The 18,907-nt window shown below is 45.3% G+C and overlaps 1 protein-coding gene across 1 annotated transcript; it reads left to right on the forward strand.

Moving 5' to 3' along the window:
* Positions 1–2,922: 2,922 nt before the first annotated feature.
* On the forward strand, positions 2,923–18,674 carry cdh10a (cadherin 10, type 2a (T2-cadherin)). The gene is made up of 11 exons (XM_068748049.1): positions 2,923–3,132; positions 8,326–8,620; positions 10,387–10,506; positions 11,479–11,646; positions 11,766–11,947; positions 12,768–13,021; positions 14,610–14,746; positions 14,829–14,950; positions 15,366–15,474; positions 15,937–16,188; positions 18,184–18,674. The coding sequence occupies exons 1-11, from the start codon at positions 2,923–2,925 to the stop codon at positions 18,672–18,674; spliced, it is 2,340 nt and encodes a 779-aa protein (XP_068604150.1).
* The last annotated feature ends 233 nt before the right edge of the window (positions 18,675–18,907 follow it).

The raw sequence follows: 18,907 nt of genomic DNA on the forward strand, positions 1-18,907 counted from the left end.
CATGTTTGTGCTCGTCTCCCCCGTTAACGCGCCTCCGCCTGGGCTTATTTATGGCTCTCACGCAGTAAAGCCAGTTTTTAATTCATTGAAAATAATCAAAATGGTGCCAGCATCTTTACATCGGGTTGATATTTATGACGCCGCGGACGGGCAATCACGGATTCCACCTTTGTGTTCCAATGTGTGCTTAAATTAAACCGTAGAAAATTTGCCATTTTGGTTCTTTACCTAGTAAAAAAAAAAAAGAATGTTTCCTAATCAGGAGGTTAAGGGTGACATCACTTTTGTTAAACCGGCTGCGCCTCCTTCCAGAAACAGATGGTCGGCCCCATTGTCCTACGTATGGAGGATTATCACGGATGCAAGACCTCCTGATACGCTCTACCGGCCGGACTCGGCCTCGCTGCACATTCTACCTGCAATCAGTGTCCTAGTAAAGTCAAAGCAGCCATAAAAAAAGTGCTTCATTGCAGAGCTCGGTTTAATGTTTGCAAGGGAAGCCAGCGTGTTCATTTTGGAGTGCATCTGCACACAAATCTGCGGGAGCTAATGTGCGAAGCTGTGCTTTTCTCTACGAAGCATATCCTGATGATCACCTGAGCAAAGACGTCCTTATTCAGCAAATGAAGAATGTTGAAAGGTTGCAGATTACAGCGGAGCCTGCGTTTAGAATATTCATAAAGCCGTATCAGACACTTTGGTTCCTTCGCATCGTAAACGCTCCGCAGCTTAATCTCATCGTAAACAACTTCACTTCTTATAAAACCCACTGAATTTGAAGTTGAGACAATTCCATGGGATCCGATGCTCGTTCATCCTTTAATGGAGTGTTTGGATGAGGCACGCTGGCGTCCTGCTTAATAGGCACGCTGCATCGGAGATTAATATCCGGAATGCTATTAAAACTCAAGGACAGGCCGGAATGATAATTAGAAAACACAATCACAAGCATCAGACTGGATTAATTGCGAGGCAACGTTTCCTGATGTGGGGAGTGCACATGCACGAAAGATGCACTAACCTGCTGTTTACAACGCCATATATATTTGATCACATTGTCGACGGAAGTCAAACGACACAGCTTTCAACCTTTATTCTGCTGCTTTCCCATCGTCCTCCTGCCCGTCCCGACCGATAGCGGGACGCCTTCTCTCTTCAGAGCCCTTAAAGCGATGTTTCATTGACAAATTTTACCTAAAACGTTTGTGAGGCTGAGTTTTATTTAGAAAGCAACGCTGATTAAATTGTTTCATTACAGTTGAGCAGGACGAGCAACGGTTTACACCGAATGGCTCTGCTGCCGTGACGCTCCCTGCTTAAGAGCGCTCAACAAAAGCAGCTCGACTAGAAGGCGTTTCTCGCCGAATGCTCGTCGGCGTATCGCCGGCGTTGATAAGGGGAGCTGGCTAAATGGCCACCGTTAGAAAGAGAGGTAAGGCTTATTGAGATTAACTCCCCCAAAGAGAATCCATTATGCATGCGTGCCCAAATTACCCTTCAGGAGTCCAGGGGACTGGTCCCCTGGTCCGGAGTGAAGCATCGGCGGTGGACTGCTAATAACTGGAAATACGCACGAGGAGAATTCTGCTTTTAGTCCGTGCCACATCGGAACATCTACCACCACACATGCGCTCAGGGACAGGAAGGAGAAGACGCAGCCTGGAGTAGCAGTTGGTCGTTTGCTGGCGGTCCCGGGCCCGTCTTTAAACCTCAAACACGGGTTAGAGGAGCAGAGCGGTACGGCGAGGAGTTGTAGCTGCAGGGATTGAACTTCATTCGAGATGCGTCGCGGCGATTGCCGTCTTTTTGGCGGGGCATTTACATCACAGTGGCATTTTCATTTCTGCCAGTCATTCATCGCCACCTTTGAAGGCTGTCTGATGACTCATACTGCAAATACTACGGAGTCAGATATACACTGAGAGGAACGCGGTACACAATCCAGGGTCGATATTAAACATGATCCACAAATCATCTTTCACCCTCTACAAAGTATATTTTTTTGTTGATCATCCAAAAATATTGTTTAAAATGCTCAATAATCCTGTAAGGCCACTCAGATTTAAATCTCTGATGTCATGACGTTCTATCATTTTTATCGTAACGTTCTTATGGGGGAATACAACATTAGTGCAGCCTCATTCCTTTTCATGAGATTACTTCCATTCTATTAACTACGAGACAAATCCCTGCCAAGGCAGTTCATTTCCCACATTTTGTCATTGCACTTAAAAGTAATTGTCCCATAATAGCGTGACCCTCGTCACCGGACCCATTGACCGCCAGAACCTGCTCCGAGGATTTAGAATCACACCAGTAACATTATTGGAACAGAAGAGAATCTATATTTAACTGAGGAGTTCTGAACCTTTGGGGGGCACCGGATCAGACTCTGACGTTTGCTTAGATCTAATCATGTGACCGTATGAAATAAAACATTGTGTCCACGCCCCCGTTCTGCAATTGTCAAGACTCCTCTCAAAACATTATGATCAATACATAAGTCCATGAGATTGTCCCTTGGACCATAGTCTTTAGCTTAGCTTAAAACGACTCAACTTGTTGAGCTAAACAAAAAAGACATACAAATCCTTGTCCTAACCTTTAACAGGGGTTTTCAAGCTCATACAAGGAAAGTTAGCATCTGCTACGCTAACGGCACTAACTAAAGACAGACTCCTTTGATACACCTGTCTTAATGGCTGTTCTACTTTGCTAGAATTTAACGTCTATTGCCAAAAAGATGTTGAAGGATGACGAGAGTTCTTGACAGGAATTTTGTCTTTTCACAGGGACCTAAAGGACATCAAAGAGGAATACAATGTCTGTTCTGATGACACGCCCTTCCAGTGTTCATCCAATCAGAAGCCTGTTACCATAATTCAGAAGTTATTGAGGACATTCACCATCCTATTGGATACCATGATAACCAATCAGGTTATACTTTTCCTGATGCTCTCGTTCCCCTGGCCCAGCACTGCGCTACCCTTCGTGTCTAGGAATATTGGGAATCTTTTTGGGATGACGGAAAGCGATGGGAGGATTCTTCAGCGGTCCAAACGAGGATGGATGTGGAATCAATTCTTTCTGCTGGAAGAATACACCGGAAATGACCATCAGTACGTTGGCAAGGTAACGTCAAAACGTCCTGTCTGAAGGCTAATTATAGCAGCGTTAGCTTGTTGGAGAAGTCTTTGATGTAATTGGCTGAAAACGAATGGGCTGGCAGGAATCCGGCTGCTGTTAACTGGAGCTAGCAGGAACAAGTTAACTGAACATGAACTGCTCGCTTTGCCTCCGGGCATCCACAGCACTCAGTGGAAAAACATGCTATTGCTTCTAAATTCAATATTCTATTGATTCGTTGTTGGACACAAAAGTGATAAGAACATCCTTGTTAACCAAAAAGCAGCAATGCGGGAAATGTTCCACAGCTAACATGGAGTCATTTCTGTCCGACGAGCATCATAGGCCCTTCACGTGATCGAGACCTTTCTGCATTTCAAGCATTTTGAGTACGTGTACCACATCGATCTGAATCTGCAGGATAGTTAAATGGGATTTTGTTTAAAACATGTCCCACCCTGACCACAAAAAACCTAGAACCCAACCAATCCATAAGGAAGACTGGGATATGGGTGGAAACATACCCTCCATGTTTGGAGGTACTAAGAGTAGGAAAAGGAAGGTCAGGAAAAAATGCAATTTGATTAGTAATTGATGTAAATTTCCTTTGCAGCAAGACATTTCTTGTCTACGATAGTATCAAGATAATTAACCTCACACTTCCATATTTACGTACAGAACAATTTGCAAGGTTCAATAAGTGTTCCTGACGACAATGCAGCTCTTCTGAGGGACCTTTAGGACGCATCTGAATAAGTTTGGCAAACACAAATCCCACACAAAGTGCAAATTTTATATCCGCTTTCAAGTGGAGGTAAAAATTACTCAGGCGTAAAAACAGGCCGACTCAAACTGCAGCTCTGGCGAAGACGCTTTCCTCCTCTGAATCACCAAAGGAGCAGAGTTTCGGGACAATTGGCGCTCCTCCTCCCCACGCACCGAGATCAGAGAGGTTCTTGTCACTTCGCCAGCGCCAGCACTATATAGGCAGGTGTGATGGGGAATGCTACAGTTATCAACTCGAGGGAGGGACACGTCGACAGGCAATTTTCTCAGCGGAAGCAGGCTTTCATCACACACCTCATTCTCTGGAGTAAACAAGTGTCTTGTGCGAGGTTCAGGAGGGGGATATGACAACTGCTTTTGCAGAAACCATCATCCCGATGCAGTGAAGAGAGAGAAAACCGGCAAACAAATAAATGGGATAGGGAGAGCAGAAGGAGGGAAAACATATCAATCAAAAGGGGCGGATGAAATTCACCTTTCTGTGTTACGTGATGAAGTAGCAAAGCCGATGCTAACTCTAAACGAGTCCCCGTCAGCGGCGGGCGAGTCGGGGCTCGCTTCCCGACTTTGAGGCTTTGCATCGCCCCAAGTCTGCAGCGTGACGGCGTCCAACATCATTCACCATTAAAGTGTCAGAAAAACACGAGGTTGTAATAAACTACCGAGAGGTGGGGGGGGGGGGGGGGCTGTGAGGATCCGGATCATTAGTTTTGTCACTTTAACTTTGCGGTTTCGATAGAGACACAACAGAGACTGATAAAAGGATGAAAAGATAGCAAATGCGTTGATGAATCTATAACGTCAGAGAAAGGTGCCTGAAAAATCGATAAATCCTAATCAATTAGCCGATTCCATTCATAGCTTCTGAGCCAACGAGGGATGCGGCCCTACAGATATAGTTAAATAAAACAGACTGATAGAGACCAAAACGAGACAGGACAATAGAGACAGACAGGTATTTAAAGATGGAGAGACAGCCCAACAAATGGATTCGACAGGTCGATCCAGGGAGAAATAGATGGCTACCCAAGAGAGAATGCAAAAAGCACTTTCATGGCCGGCACAAAGCCATCAAATCATCGATGCTCTTCTTTATAAAGATCGTTTAATGGCCTTTGCACTACTCAGTGGGAGACCTTGTTTATTTTACATTCAATCAAACCTCACGAATCAGCCCCCACACACGCTCGCCGAGAGGCCCGTGGTTGATTCCTTGATTACGGCAATGGGATTCAGAGCAGAACGGTCCAGCACAGCTCGCTCCTTAACCGAAAGTAAGCCGCAAATGACTGCCGCAGCACAGGGTGCAATAAGTGGAGCTTTCTATTGCTCATCAGCGTGTCCAAAAGACAAGCTGCCTTGAGTGGTGACGACTGATACCTGAGAATAATAAGGAAAATAATTGCGAGCATTTTGAGCCACAGAAACACAGGGATGCATAAAGACCAGATTTTCTGATTGTAAATACGTCTTGCGCGGGTTCAAAATGCTCAAATATCATCGTGAGTGACTTTTCACGAGGCCCTTAATGAGTGTGAGCTCTCGGCGAGTGCAGCTGTTGGTGCCCTAGTTCTTAAAGCAGGGCTGTGAAGTGTGGAACACTCGCAATGCTGAGCAATGCAACTGCAAACTTTGGATTGTGGGCCGTTTGAGTGGCGTGTTTGAAGTGAACAAAATCCAATTAAATTCCCGCTACACTGCATTGTCCTGTAAAGAAATTAGAATATTCAAGGTAGCTTACTTTGTTGTGCTAATACGTATCCTTGAGACTTTTGCAGGTCACGAATTGGTGGATTTTTCATTTGAATTTTGCAGAAATGGAGAAAAAAAAAAAGCCCACCGTTGAGATAATGTAAAGCTTACGGCACAGTATGGTACAGCGTTCCGCTATGGTAAAGAATTGGGTTTTTTACCTGTCTTAAGAGATGGAGGAAGAGGGGGAGGAAGGGTAATTATTCTGTGCTCTCTTCTGCTATCTCCTCTGTGCAGCACCATGCAATGCTTACCAGAGACCTGACAAGAATTGTCAATGATTCCGCTGCTTTACTGACAATTCCTCAGTGTTTGTGCAAGGCGATTTAAGTCATCAAGGCGCTCTTCTGTGCCTCTGTTGTAAGGCCTTGAAAAGGCTGTGTTTGTGCTGCAAGGCCTTGAAAGGAGAGCCACTAAATCCAAGCAAGAGTAGTAGTAGTGCTAACATTTGATTTTGTGAACACTCTGTTTTGCACTGTCGAGAGTAACAATGCATGTATTTATTTTTTCAGGGGGGAACAAGCTGTACGGATTTATGCTGCGTTAGAAGCAGAGTTTACGTCAACAACATCACCTCTGGCACATAAAACTCCAGCTTTGGTTTCTACATCCGACGTCAAGACGCTGCATGCATTACATTTTATTCCGTGGCAACCCTGCGGAAATCAAACCTTGCACCTCTGTGTTGCTGGCAAAGTGCCGTGGCAATTTAGAACAAAAGCAATATTGTCGTCTCATAATAGCCCAGAACAACATTGCTTACTTGGGTAGGATCCGTCCTTTAATGTTCCATCAGCCCGTAGGAAATCTACGTAACCGTGGGGAGATATGTTTACCCATGTGCTCAGGAAGCCGATGTTATGTAACCGTGCAACAATTATCAAAAATGCATGAGGTTAGGGCTCACATGGCCCCACGTCTAAGCAGGAAAACGTGTAAATTACATACTGCTAGGCTCGGCGAAGGCTGCAGAAGTCCCACCGTTTTGTAGACAGCTTTGCTGCGTAGGCTAAGGTCGCTTTTGATGGGTTGCTGTTTGTTGTTTTTCCTTCCAAGCCTCCTTTTTTTGCAGGAATAACAAACAACATTGGAAATATGGCAATAGTCCAATAAAAAAAACTGATGTAGAATGCAATCAAAAGATTTAAAAAGAGAAAAAATATGCACTTCCTTTGGTCCGACAAGGTCTGAAAGTGCATCGGTCCAATTATGACACTAAGTGCGGAGACGCGTCTGAATGGCCGTAGTTCCGAGTATCGGCGATGAAATATGTTCAATGTCTCCTACAGCTAATATCCCGCGACACAGATAATGGATTTCAAAGGAAGGGGAAGGTGACTTTTCTTTTTTTCCCACAACAGTAAATGCCATGGATATAAAGGCCATTTAAATGCAAAAATTCATACAAACACTCTCCTGCTTACAACATTAGCCTGTCATTCATAGTCAATAGCAGCAGCAGCCTCCACAACACATCATAAATCCTCGGCTCCTTGCTCTGCAGCTCAGGGGAGAATTTACATTCACAAACAATGAATTTGTGTCCCGGAACACAAATACATGTGGAAATCCATGCCGGGTGATATCCCACTTTAATGGACTTTTGGTAATGGAGTTCATCTGCGTGACAAATACTTTCAAACACAACCCCAAATATTGCACATATTGTTCATTTGGACCTGACGTTGTCTTGTGTCCACAGGTTTTTTATTTGATTTTAATTCCACCCAACTGGCCATACATTCCCTGATTCCAAGTCAAAGTTGCACTGGTGGCACCGCTCCTCCAACTGTAGGCAGAATATAATTATTTTCCTCACAGCGTGCAGATAATAATAACTTGCTAACGTACACTCTGTCCTTAACTGCATGTCGTTTAGAAAGTGAACTCACGAGGAAGCGCTCTAAAAATACCTGCTGACAGATCCAGAACAGTAATGAGCTTGAATCAGGTGCCAAAGTGTCACAACATTCCCGCCGTCGCCGCTTCAAGGTGATGGATAGGTCGGAGGTGACTAATTTTAGCGACTGTTGCTGGAGGTCTGATTTTTCCTCATTTTTCAGGGGCGCACATTGGAGGGGAAAAAAAGAGACTAATTTGATCTGAACTAATGAAGTGTGCCACTCTTGATACCGGCGGTATCAAGAGTTCAAGACCAATATTTCAGTGTTCACAAGTAGCGACACTTTGGCGCAAATTACTCAAGTGTGTTTATTTATTCTTACCTTGTACCATCACCTGAAATTATTCATTACTTGCATTATAAACTACAATTCATAATACATTAAAAGAAAAAGAATGTGATAAAGAAGCTTTAAAATACATTTAAATAATAAAAGTTCAAAAATGTTGAGCTACAGTGAAAAGCAACATCTACTGTAGTTTTCCAAACAGACTTGATGTGAGCAAAAAGGCAAGGATTTATTCTTAGGAAAATAGGCACTCAAGGACAATAATGACATGTAAATATTCTGAATAACTTTTTGTTTAAAAGTCTTGCATTTCAGAAGAATTTAAGCAGCGATGTGCTGTTGCCATTGGTTACACAGTAGAGCACGACTGTTTTCTTGGGGGGAAATGTAAATGACAGAAGACACAATGCCCAAATGAGAACCCAATATAACTCTTATATTTGCTCCTCCATGTTTGTCTAACTATTAGCTGCACTCCAACATGGACAAAGGCGACGGCACCGTGAGGTACATTCTGACCGGAGACGGGGCGGGCAGCCTGTTCCTGATCGATGAGAAGTCTGGAGACATCCATGCCACCAAAAGGCTGGACAGGGAGGAGAAAGCCATGTACACACTCAACGCAAAGGTGCTCGACAGAAACACCAATGTGGAGCTGGAGCCCGACACGGAATTCAATATCAAAATTCATGACATCAACGACAATGAACCGAAGTTTGCCAAGGAGATCTACTTTGCCAGCGTCCCTGAAATGTCAGAAGTTGGTGAGTGTCTGCAGATTCATTTCACGAATCCACTACATTTAAACAGGACACAAGATAATCAACCCCTCGTTTCAGTCAATCAGCTGTGACATCATCTTTCTTTAAGCCCGGCGGGGCTCTGCACTCGACTGCAGGCTCCTTTTTCCATGTGATTGTGATTTGTTTGGTCAGGCTCATTAGGCATTCATTACAAGTTTGCCATTTTTAATAGGCAGCAGAAGTTTAGATTGTCATCGTCTTTCCAATTAAAGATTTGCTTCATTGCCCTCCACTTCATTCCATTCAAGTCGTATAAGTAAACCAATTGGCACGAATACAAACAAAGCTTATGAAAATGATGCATGCAACTTTGAATCAATGCTCAATTATGCAACCGCAAATTAATACACAGAAGCAATCAGGGGTAAATCAAAACCCAATAGTCTTTTGGTGGCAAATAACAATGGTCTATTTGGCATTCATGATGTCCTGCTCTTACGCATCCCAGCTGCATTGATACGGGAGAAAGGTGGGTCAGGGTCAACGCTCCTCATCTCCGGACTAATAAACTGCCTTATATGTTCAGACTGAACACGCTGGTTAATCAAGTCAGTCGGCCGTGAAAAATCAGCAGCTCCCTTTCATGCTATCAGCGCCGGGACTAAGTGGGACAGATGTTCAAGTGTTCATTAGTATGCACAGAGACAGACAGACCCAAATAGGACATGGCAGAGGTCTCCTGAATGCCAAGGACAGTATTTGCAATGAAACACTTGGGTGGATTACACAGGATTTAACGCTGGAGTAAGTCAAGGGCAGGCGATGTGAAGGAAACTGAGTTTGTCTAAGCTTAAATCTATATTTTTATAATCTTTTGAGGTCACAAATTCAAGCATTGGGGAGGCTAATAATTATTGCGTCCCTTGGTTCTTTTAGTGATATGATATGGGATGCTGCTTCAGATGGGTAAAGCACTTTCACTATTGGCTTCTGCGTCTAATCCCAGACAGAAAATGTAAGACGGTGTCCGTGAGCACATGCATACAAATACATGTTCATGAGCGCAGTAATTGTATTCCAGATCCTCGGCGGAAGCTTGTCAGTATGTACCCAATGTTGCCCCACCTGTGGCTATGACAACGGAGGTCAGAACGGATGCTTCGGAAAAGTGACCTTGAAAAAGCTGAAGGCGGCACTGATTGCGCAAGTTTAAAAAATTGATTTACGTATGGATTTATGTTAAATTAGCAACAACTTCCTCAACAAAACAGTCTGCATGCTTGCATACTTTAAACCACTCGAGGATGTTATTACCTGAGGGCAGTGAGACAGAAATCCTCATTTAAGTCTTGATGATGTAGAAACTTTCAGTCTCACTGATATTCTAACAATCAATCAAGCGGGAGATCAAAGTTTAATCAAGGTAATCATTTTCTCTGAGGTGCCAGATACAGTCTGCGGCGACGATCTATCAGTCTCTCTTCACAAATGAGCCAACTGCAGCATCTACCTCTTTAGTTCCTTCAGCGAGGAAAGAATTGAGCTCTAATTCCATGTTCCCAATTGATTTTTGTGAGACATTCATGTGTTTTTTTTTATTGCAAACTAATTACCTTTTCTCTCAAGCCCTGTTTTTCAAAACATAAAATTAAAGACTACTCATATGACTCATCTCATTGGTGGAAATTGCAAATAGCTTTAGAGCATTGGGTTTGGTTACTGAAGTGTCTTGATGTGCTGCATCGCTGCTTTGGCGGGGAACTTGACTTTGCATGTTCTTCTTGCAGGTACATCTGTTGTCACGGTTACTGCCAACGATGCTGACGATCAGACATATGGGAACAGCGCCAAGCTTGTCTATAGCATCCTGCAAGGACAACCATACTTCTCTGTAGATTCGGAAAATGGTATGCCAAATCCAGCGGGAATTTCTTGGATGCAATTTCTACTCTCATGCAAGTCTGTCAACGAGTGTCTTGCAGTGCTTGAATAAGAGAATGAATCATGCAGTCTATGAATTACATACATATGCATGTTGATAAAACGGTTATCAGTGAACCAGTTGCGTAAAACGCACACTATTTAGACTTTGAGGTCCATCCACGTACTTTAAATCCAGCATGGTCAATAGTGGACCAGTATCAGGCATTTAGGGTGCCATGATCTTTTGGTTACCTCAGAATAGATGCAATGATTAATGTCAATTGACTCTCGGTGTAAAGCGTGGAGCACATAGCTCAGGAACAGCGTTAGCTGGAAACAGAGGCAAACGGAGAGCTTAGTTCTATCCATTCCAACCTGCAGACTGCCTTGGAAATATCTTCAAAGAGGACACAAGGGAAAGTCTGATCTCTAATCCTTCAATGAAAAGCAAGAGTGAAGCGACATTTTCAACCTCACTCATGCATCCCCTGTGAGACTCAATGAGTTAAAGGCTGGTACATAAACTGATAGTACATCTATTGCCTGTCTATCAATTGACTTTCTGCATGTCGTTTAATACCTTAAATCCAGGTGAGTGTTATATTCATGAATCCTACGGTATCAGCTTGGTCAGGTTTAGGAAGAAATCATATTTGAATTAACCTATGGACAAAACTTAGAATAGCTCTGCGGTAGCTGTTGGTTTCTTCATTCATGACTTTCTGACTCCTTACTGCGTTACAGAACTTTATATTCTATGACATTCAAACGACACAAGCAAAGATATGACAACTTGCTGTCAGAGAAGTCGAATAGCAATTACAAGTCCCCTCAGATAAAATTAGTAGTATAAAAATGCATAAAATTTGTCACTATTCATAGAGCAAAAATCAATTTTCCCAAATGACACTTTCCATTAAACTGGCAAGCGTGGTGAAAAGACTTGTTCATTCCAGGCACCATCAAGACGGCTCTGCCTGGCATGGACAGAGAAGTGAAGGAAAACTACCAGGTGGTGATCCAGGCCAAAGACATGGCCGGACAGATGGGCGGGCTCTCGGGAACCACGACTGTCAGCATCACTCTTTCTGACGTCAACGACAGTCCGCCACGCTTTGCGAACCGTAAGAGACCATTTCTGCAGATTCCTGACAGACTTTTAAACAATTCTGTCCAAACGTTTGAGGTTAACACAAAATATGTCCATGTTTGTAACATCCGGTTCATTCACCGTCACGTGTAGATTCCTTCCGCGTGACTGCGGTGGAGTCCACAGCAATAGGAGGCGCTATCGGACGAATTAAAGCCGATGATCCAGACATCGGGCGGAACGCTGAGATGGAGTACAGCATTGTGGGCGGCCATGATATATTCAACATCATCACTGACCAAACCACTCAAGAAGGTGTCATCATCATCAAAAAGGTATTTTTCACTAGTCGTATTTTATGTGCAGACAGCCGCTAGCATCAAACACAATCACAATCAGTCGCTTCACAATTAATGGATTGATAATGGCTGCACAATCAGACATAACACTCCCCGTGACAAGAGACATGTCTTCACACAGCCTCCTTCGTCTTTCAGGAAGTGTTTCTTTAAACGGCGTACGTTTTGTCTAATCCAGCAAATGAAACCGAGATAATTGCATTCTCTACCTGCATGAAAGGTACGATGAAGCCTTTCTTTAAAAGTTCTCATTTATTTTGGAGTAAACACTCATCCCTTTGAATCCAAGTTAATGCCCGGATGAAACCGCTTTCATCGTTTCCTGAAAAAAAAAATTAAGTCTAATCCTTTACCCTTGAGAGTTTCTCTTTCCTCCTCAACTTTGAATTTAAATAGAAAAATGAGCCGCGACTTTATCTTGTTTTAATATGTATATTTAAATTCAATGGAAAGAAAGAATAGTAAGTTTCGGCTTAGCAACAGCCTCAGATAAGGGATTTTATGTAAGGGAGACGTATGGCTGAATCTATTTTGGAGACTGCAGTGTCGAATCAGATACCCTAAGCCTGTGAAATGAATGACATAAAGCAGTCGTTTGCTTGAAACCCATTTAGCTCCCCCCTAGGATCTCCGGGATCAGTATTCCTCGCTTGAATTTGTAACGTAGACTTCAGAGTACGAATGAGATAAAAGGCAGACAAATGAAACGCAATGAATTGCATATCAAAATTCCTGAAGGTGGATTGTTTTTATGTAAACGTCTGCAGCTTGACTCTTCCGACTCTTCCGTCTGCAGGCGTTGGATTACGAAAGTAAGAAGGACTTCGAGTTCAGGGTGGAAGTGAGAAACACCTACCTGGATGCCAGATTCATCCACGGCTTGCAATTCAAAGACTACGCCACGGTCAAGGTGACGGTGGAGGACGTGGACGAGCCTCCCGTCTTCACCAGGAACCCTTACGTCATCGAGGTGCACGAGGACACGGCGGCCGGCAGCTTCGTCGGCGTGGTGTCGGCCAGGGACCCCGACGCCGACAACAAGCCAGTCAAGTACGCGCCAAGACGTTTGGACCATTTAGTCTCTTTTTTAATTTGGTTCTCAGTTGACTAAATAAATAAATGACCCCATTTAGGAAATCTTTCCTCACCAATTAGGAGGGTTGTGATTTATTGAGGTGATTAGCAGACAATTCAGTATTATTTAGTTATTCCAGCACCAATGGAAAGTTGGGTATCTGAAGGTCGGGGGTTTTACCCCCAAACTCTGTAGTCTACAACTCGAATGCTGTATTTTCGGCTTGTCCCCTGAGGGGTCGGCACAGCAAACCAACCTTCTCCACTTCACCCTGTCCTTTGCGCCGTCCTCCCCAACACCAGCCACTCTCATGCCCCCCCCCCCCTCACTACGTCCATGTATCTTCTCCTAGGCAGACTCCTCGCCCTGTTCCCTGGCAGCTCCTTCCTCAGCATCCTTTGTCTCAACATTCAAAGTTCCGACTCTTAACCCTAAACTTTTCCATTCACTCTTCTCTCATTGTTGATGCACCCTTCTCCGTCCTCGTCTTCATCTTCTGTAGTATAAATCAAGTCCCCCCAGAAGCCCTCAGATCCCAAATGGTATGAAAGCGTGTGATTTACAATCTTTTTAATTCTGCCTTAAAGCGTTCCTGCAGCATTACTGAGGCTAAAAGTGCACATCCTGACAGAGAAGGGTGGATGAGATCACAAGACGCGATCAACAAGAACCCTGCATACCGCCGAAAACATAATTATAGCATTGGATTTATTGTGTATGACTCAACTTCCCGGTAACGGGGGAGCAGTGAAGTCTGATGCGGAGATTGCATGTCTTTGATATCAGCGGGTTCTTTTTTTTTTTACTCAGTTGTGAGAGGAAAGCTGCTTCGCTGTTTTTTTACTGTGAAGATCCACAAAAAGATATTTCACTGGCTGCACCCGAGCTTCTACGAGCATGGGGTTGAGAAGATAATGAAAACGAATGGTTCTGTTCACGGCAGCAGTAAGAAATCAATAGGGAAACAAGCATCCTAGGGTAGAAATAAAAATAACAAATCTTATCAGTTTAATTTTAGTGGCAGGGTGGAAATGTGCCCACTTGGCTAAATGTAATCAGCCATCAGTGAGAAAAAAGGATATTATTCCTTCCATCCTGGTGTTTCCCAGTGGAACAGGGTGAAGCGAATACGGACACTGTTTATATCCCAGAATTACGGACGCCCTCTGTGGCACGGTGGAGTGAAAGAGCCTAACTGCTGGAGATACTCACACAGCTATGCGGCCTATCCGCACGTACGGCGATACGCTAGTCTCGCTTGCACGCCACCGGCGCCTTGTGTCACGTATTCAAATTCTAGAGGAATATAAAAGTTGACTGAGACAAATGAGCGGGCGTGATGAAAGATTTGTCATCGTCTGACCATGGAGGGTGTGGAATTAATTTCCTTTAGGAAATAACAAGCGTGCTAAAAAAGAAAGAAATAATGAAGCAAGGAAGTGACAAATCTGTGCAAGAAGGAAGGACCCAACCTCCTCCTCGGTTCGGAGCGATGCTACATTATGAGCTGTCGCTCGGACTGATGCTCTAAATGTCGTCAATAACGAGCCGTTATTCCTTCAGATACTCTATTGATCGGCACACGGATCTGGAGAGGCTGTTTAACATCGACTCGGTGAACGGGACCATCACAACGCTGAAGGCGTTGGACCGAGAGATGTCCAAGTGGCACAACATCTCCGTGGTGGCCACCGAAATAAGTAAGACCCGTTTTATTTTACATTACACACTGCGTGACTTTTTACTTTCCTTACACGTATTTTGTTTGAAATCTAATTTCAGATAACCCCCGCCAGACGACGCGAGTCCCCGTGTTCATCAAGGTGTTGGACGTCAACGACAACGCTCCGGAGTTCGCCATGTCCTACGACACCTTCGTCTGTGAGAACGTGAAAGCAGGACAGGTGATTTGGAAATCTCATCACGTTAGGAAAGCTGGGATTTACTGCGGAAGTGTTTGAGAGTCTTCTGCCCTGCAAGTTCATGATGCAGCGATGCATCAGCTCCGACCTCGTCACGCAGGGCAGCCGAGCTTCATTCAAATGCAGATTCGATTCCGGAGAGTTTTCCCATGCAAGGATATTAAAGTTTGTGCGCCGGAGGTGCTACGAACCAAACAGATGTTAAGGGTGAACGGTCAGGATGAGGGAGGAGAGGGACATCTCCCGGGGGGGGAGTGGTATTTTTTTTAAAGCGGCAAGCCTCAACGTAAATAACGGCACCGGCTTGTTTGAGTTGTGGAGCGAATCAAAACCATCAAAACGACTTTATTTATCCCCGAGGAGTAGAAATGACTGGACTTCCTCCTCTTCCTCACAGCTGATTCAGACCATAAGTGCCGTGGACACAGACGAGCCTCTGGTTGGACACAAGTTTGTCTTCACCGTCAGCAACAGAAACCCAAACTTCACCATCGTTGACAGGGAAGGTAAGATATGCATGAATGCTGAACTCAAAGCCTTCAGCCTATTTCACTGCTGATCCAAAAAGCTTTACGCTTTAGCGCCATCTGCCTGTGTGTCTCGGACAGACTTCTGCAGAGACGGGAAAATTAGATATTCCGCTCTACGTGGAATTTAACAAGCGAGATTTAGACTTGAATTGATTTTAAGGAATTGTGGTCGTATTCGAGTCGTAGTCGATTAAAACAAATTATTGGATTAAGAAAAAGCTTTGAATTAAAGTATTGCCTCGAGGATTCGTTTAATTAGTGTTGCGTATTGAAACTGCCCGGAACTTAAGCGCCGCTCGTTTCCGCCCGTGGAAAAGACAGAGCAGAGCAAGCAGACGGAACTCATTTTATTTATTTTTATTTGCATATAATGCTCTTGTGTAATTAAAGTTCAATCTTAACACTAAGAAATGATTCAACATCCTCTTCCCTTCGTAGACAACACGGCCAACATCGTGACACGGAGAGGGGGCTTCGACCGGCGCGAGACGAGCATGTACTTCCTGCCTGTGGTGATCTCGGACAACGACTATCCCATCCAGAGCAGCACCAGCACGCTGATCGTACGCGTGTGCGGCTGCGACAGCCGTGGGAACATGCAGTCGTGCAGCCCGGAGGTCCTTCCGTTCTCAGACGGCCTCACCACCGGAGCGCTGGTCGCCATTCTGCTCTGTGTCATCATCCTCCTCAGTAAGTGCCCTTCAGATGCCCGACTTAAAACCCGCTCTTATTCTTCAGCGTTTCTTTGTGTTCGCCTACGTTTGCGATTGCGAAGTCAGGCAAATGTAATCTATATTGGTCTTCATCAAGATGCATGGACGTAGTGAGGGAGGACCTGAGAGTGGCTGGTGTTGGGGAGGACGTTGCAAAGGACAGGGTGAAGTGGAGAAGGTTGGTTCGCTGTGGCGACCCCCTCAAGCGACAAGAAGAAAGTAGAAGAAGAATTGGCATTCACCAAAAACAACCATCATCTTTAAAATCCTTAATTAACCGCATCTGCAGACACGAAAGAGCCTTGATAGTCCCGCCTTTTTGTTCGCCGGTGAAACGCTCACCTTGCTTTGGCATTCCGCCCCCGTCTCCGTGTTATTGTCAGCAGACTGAAGAGAGATCGTCTGCTACTTAATTGATTCTGTCACTCTCAGAGAGACAAACAATTCATCAAAAAGCTAAAATGGGTCAGCGGATATACTTCGGTGTCTGTTGATATTTCTAGGAGGGATCTGAATAGATGGCGGTTGTCTCCGAGCAAAAAGGCGTTCATGTCCAGCCGCGGCGTTCGTTAGCTGCTAGCTACTTCTCGCCTCTCAGGGGTGACGCACCTCAAGCCCTTCTGGTCGCTTCCTACAGACGTCGTAGCTGTTTCCACGCTAGCTCAGAGGGGGACGACGACGGTCCAACATCGGGTTAAAGGTCCCGTCTTAAACTGGCTGGACAAACGAGGCAAACTCTGAAATAGGACGGATGTTTTCTTTCAGTGTGAGAAGTGAAGGGATGAATGAAAAGATCTAAAAATGGTCTGTGCATTGCTCTGCTAAAGTAGGTCGCATGCTACTCTCTGGCATCCAGAAGCACCCCCCCTCCCCAAACGCCAATCGTTTACGCAGAAAACAGCGGCGCTGATGGCGGCGGACACGTACATAAGTAATGGGTTTCAGAACCCGACCACGCTTGGCTGAGCAGACGCAGAAACATCTCTTGACTCGCCTGCAGAATGAAGGCAGACATTTTAAAAAGTATAACTAAAATATCCCAAGAAGTTCCACATGAGCGCCTCTTACTGTTTCCACGTGTTGAACTTACGCCCCCCCCCGGTTTGGTGCTGTTTGATCTGCGCCCTGAATAAACTGACAAATAAAAGCAAATTAGCGTTCACCAGCTTTTCCTCCATCTGCTTGTTTTAAGTCCAATGTTGTTAAAGGTCCGTGTCTGGGAGGGGGCGGGTCTCCCCCTTGCATGTGAAATGAGCTAAAGGTGAAAATCCACGCTCTCCTCTTGTGCAAAATATCGTGGCATCTGCTCGTTATCCGACGGTTTTCACGCTCCGATCCTTCCGCCAGGCTGCCTCTCATTCACCGCCGCTTGACTCCAACGGACGGGCGCTGGGCTGCAACAGCTCGCCCTATCTGCTCCACCTCGAGGAGGCCCGACAAAGCGGCGCCGGTCAGGCCGTAAAGCCCCGTCACAAAACACCCCCACCCCCCTTCCAATGGACTCTGAAGGAACTGTAATTAACACCCAAGTGGGAGGCGAGGTGGCGACGACAGCTCCCGCTGACGGTACAAAATAGGGAAGACAGGAGAAGAAAGGGAGCGCAGATGAAGGCAGACCTGCACTCGTTCGAAATGAGAGACCGCCTCCGTCCATTGTTATTTCAATATTTTAAATCAGGGGCGTATTTAGAAGCGACCACCTGAAACACGCTCACTCTGCAACCTCTGAGGAAAGCGATGAGATATGAGGCCGGAAAAAGGAAAGGCATGCTAAGGCCGCCGTGTGTTTTAGCTTTCTCACTGAGGTGAATGCCTGAGGCTTCATCGCTGGGAGCAAACGCGTCTCCTCTGCGCTCCTCGCTCCCCTCCGTGCTCTTTAATGAATGACACATGTTAGGAGGCACGCATCTTACGCCGAGCTCTCGCTCTGCATTTCCCGCCGCTTTCACTTTGCATTTTCTTTTCCGTGCAGTGATCGTGGTGCTGTTTGCCGCCCTGAGGAGGCAGCGGAAGAAGGAGCCTCTGATCATCTCCAAAGAGGACGTCAGAGACAACGTCGTCAGCTACAACGACGAAGGGGGCGGAGAGGAGGACACTCAGGCCTTTGATATCGGAACGCTGCGCAACCCGGAGGTGATGGATGCTAACAAGCTACGCAGGGACATCATACCTGAATTGCTGTTTCCGTTTCGGAGGACATCGCCCATAAAGGATAACGCGGACGTCAGAGACTTCATCAATGGGAGGCTTCAGGAGAACGATTCGGATCCGACGGCACCGCCCTACGACTCCCTGGCTACGTACGCCTTCGAGGGCAGCGGGTCGCTGGCGGAATCTCTCAGTTCGCTGGAGTCCGCCGCCACCGAGGGCGACCATGACTACGATTACCTCAGCAACTGGGGGCCGCAGTTTAAAAAATTGGCGGAGATGTACATAGGGAAGAGCCCAGAACGAGAGACCTAGACGGAGGAAGGCGGAGCCTCTCCTTCCAAACCCATCTTTTTTCCTGTCTGTATCTAGCTAGCCGGGTACTTGACCGTCTGTCTACCTATCTATCAAACTATCTGTTTACCTGTCTAGTTTGCTAGCTAGCGCGCTAGTTAACTGGTAGTCTATTTGAGTATGTGTGCGCACAAATGCTCATTCAAACAGAAAGTTCCTTCCCAAACTTTTGGGGATGTCAAAACAGACTTGGT

The sequence above is a fragment of the Brachionichthys hirsutus genome, chromosome 14 (assembly GCF_040956055.1).
Source record: "Brachionichthys hirsutus isolate HB-005 chromosome 14, CSIRO-AGI_Bhir_v1, whole genome shotgun sequence".
Lineage (NCBI taxonomy): Eukaryota > Metazoa > Chordata > Actinopteri > Lophiiformes > Brachionichthyidae > Brachionichthys > Brachionichthys hirsutus.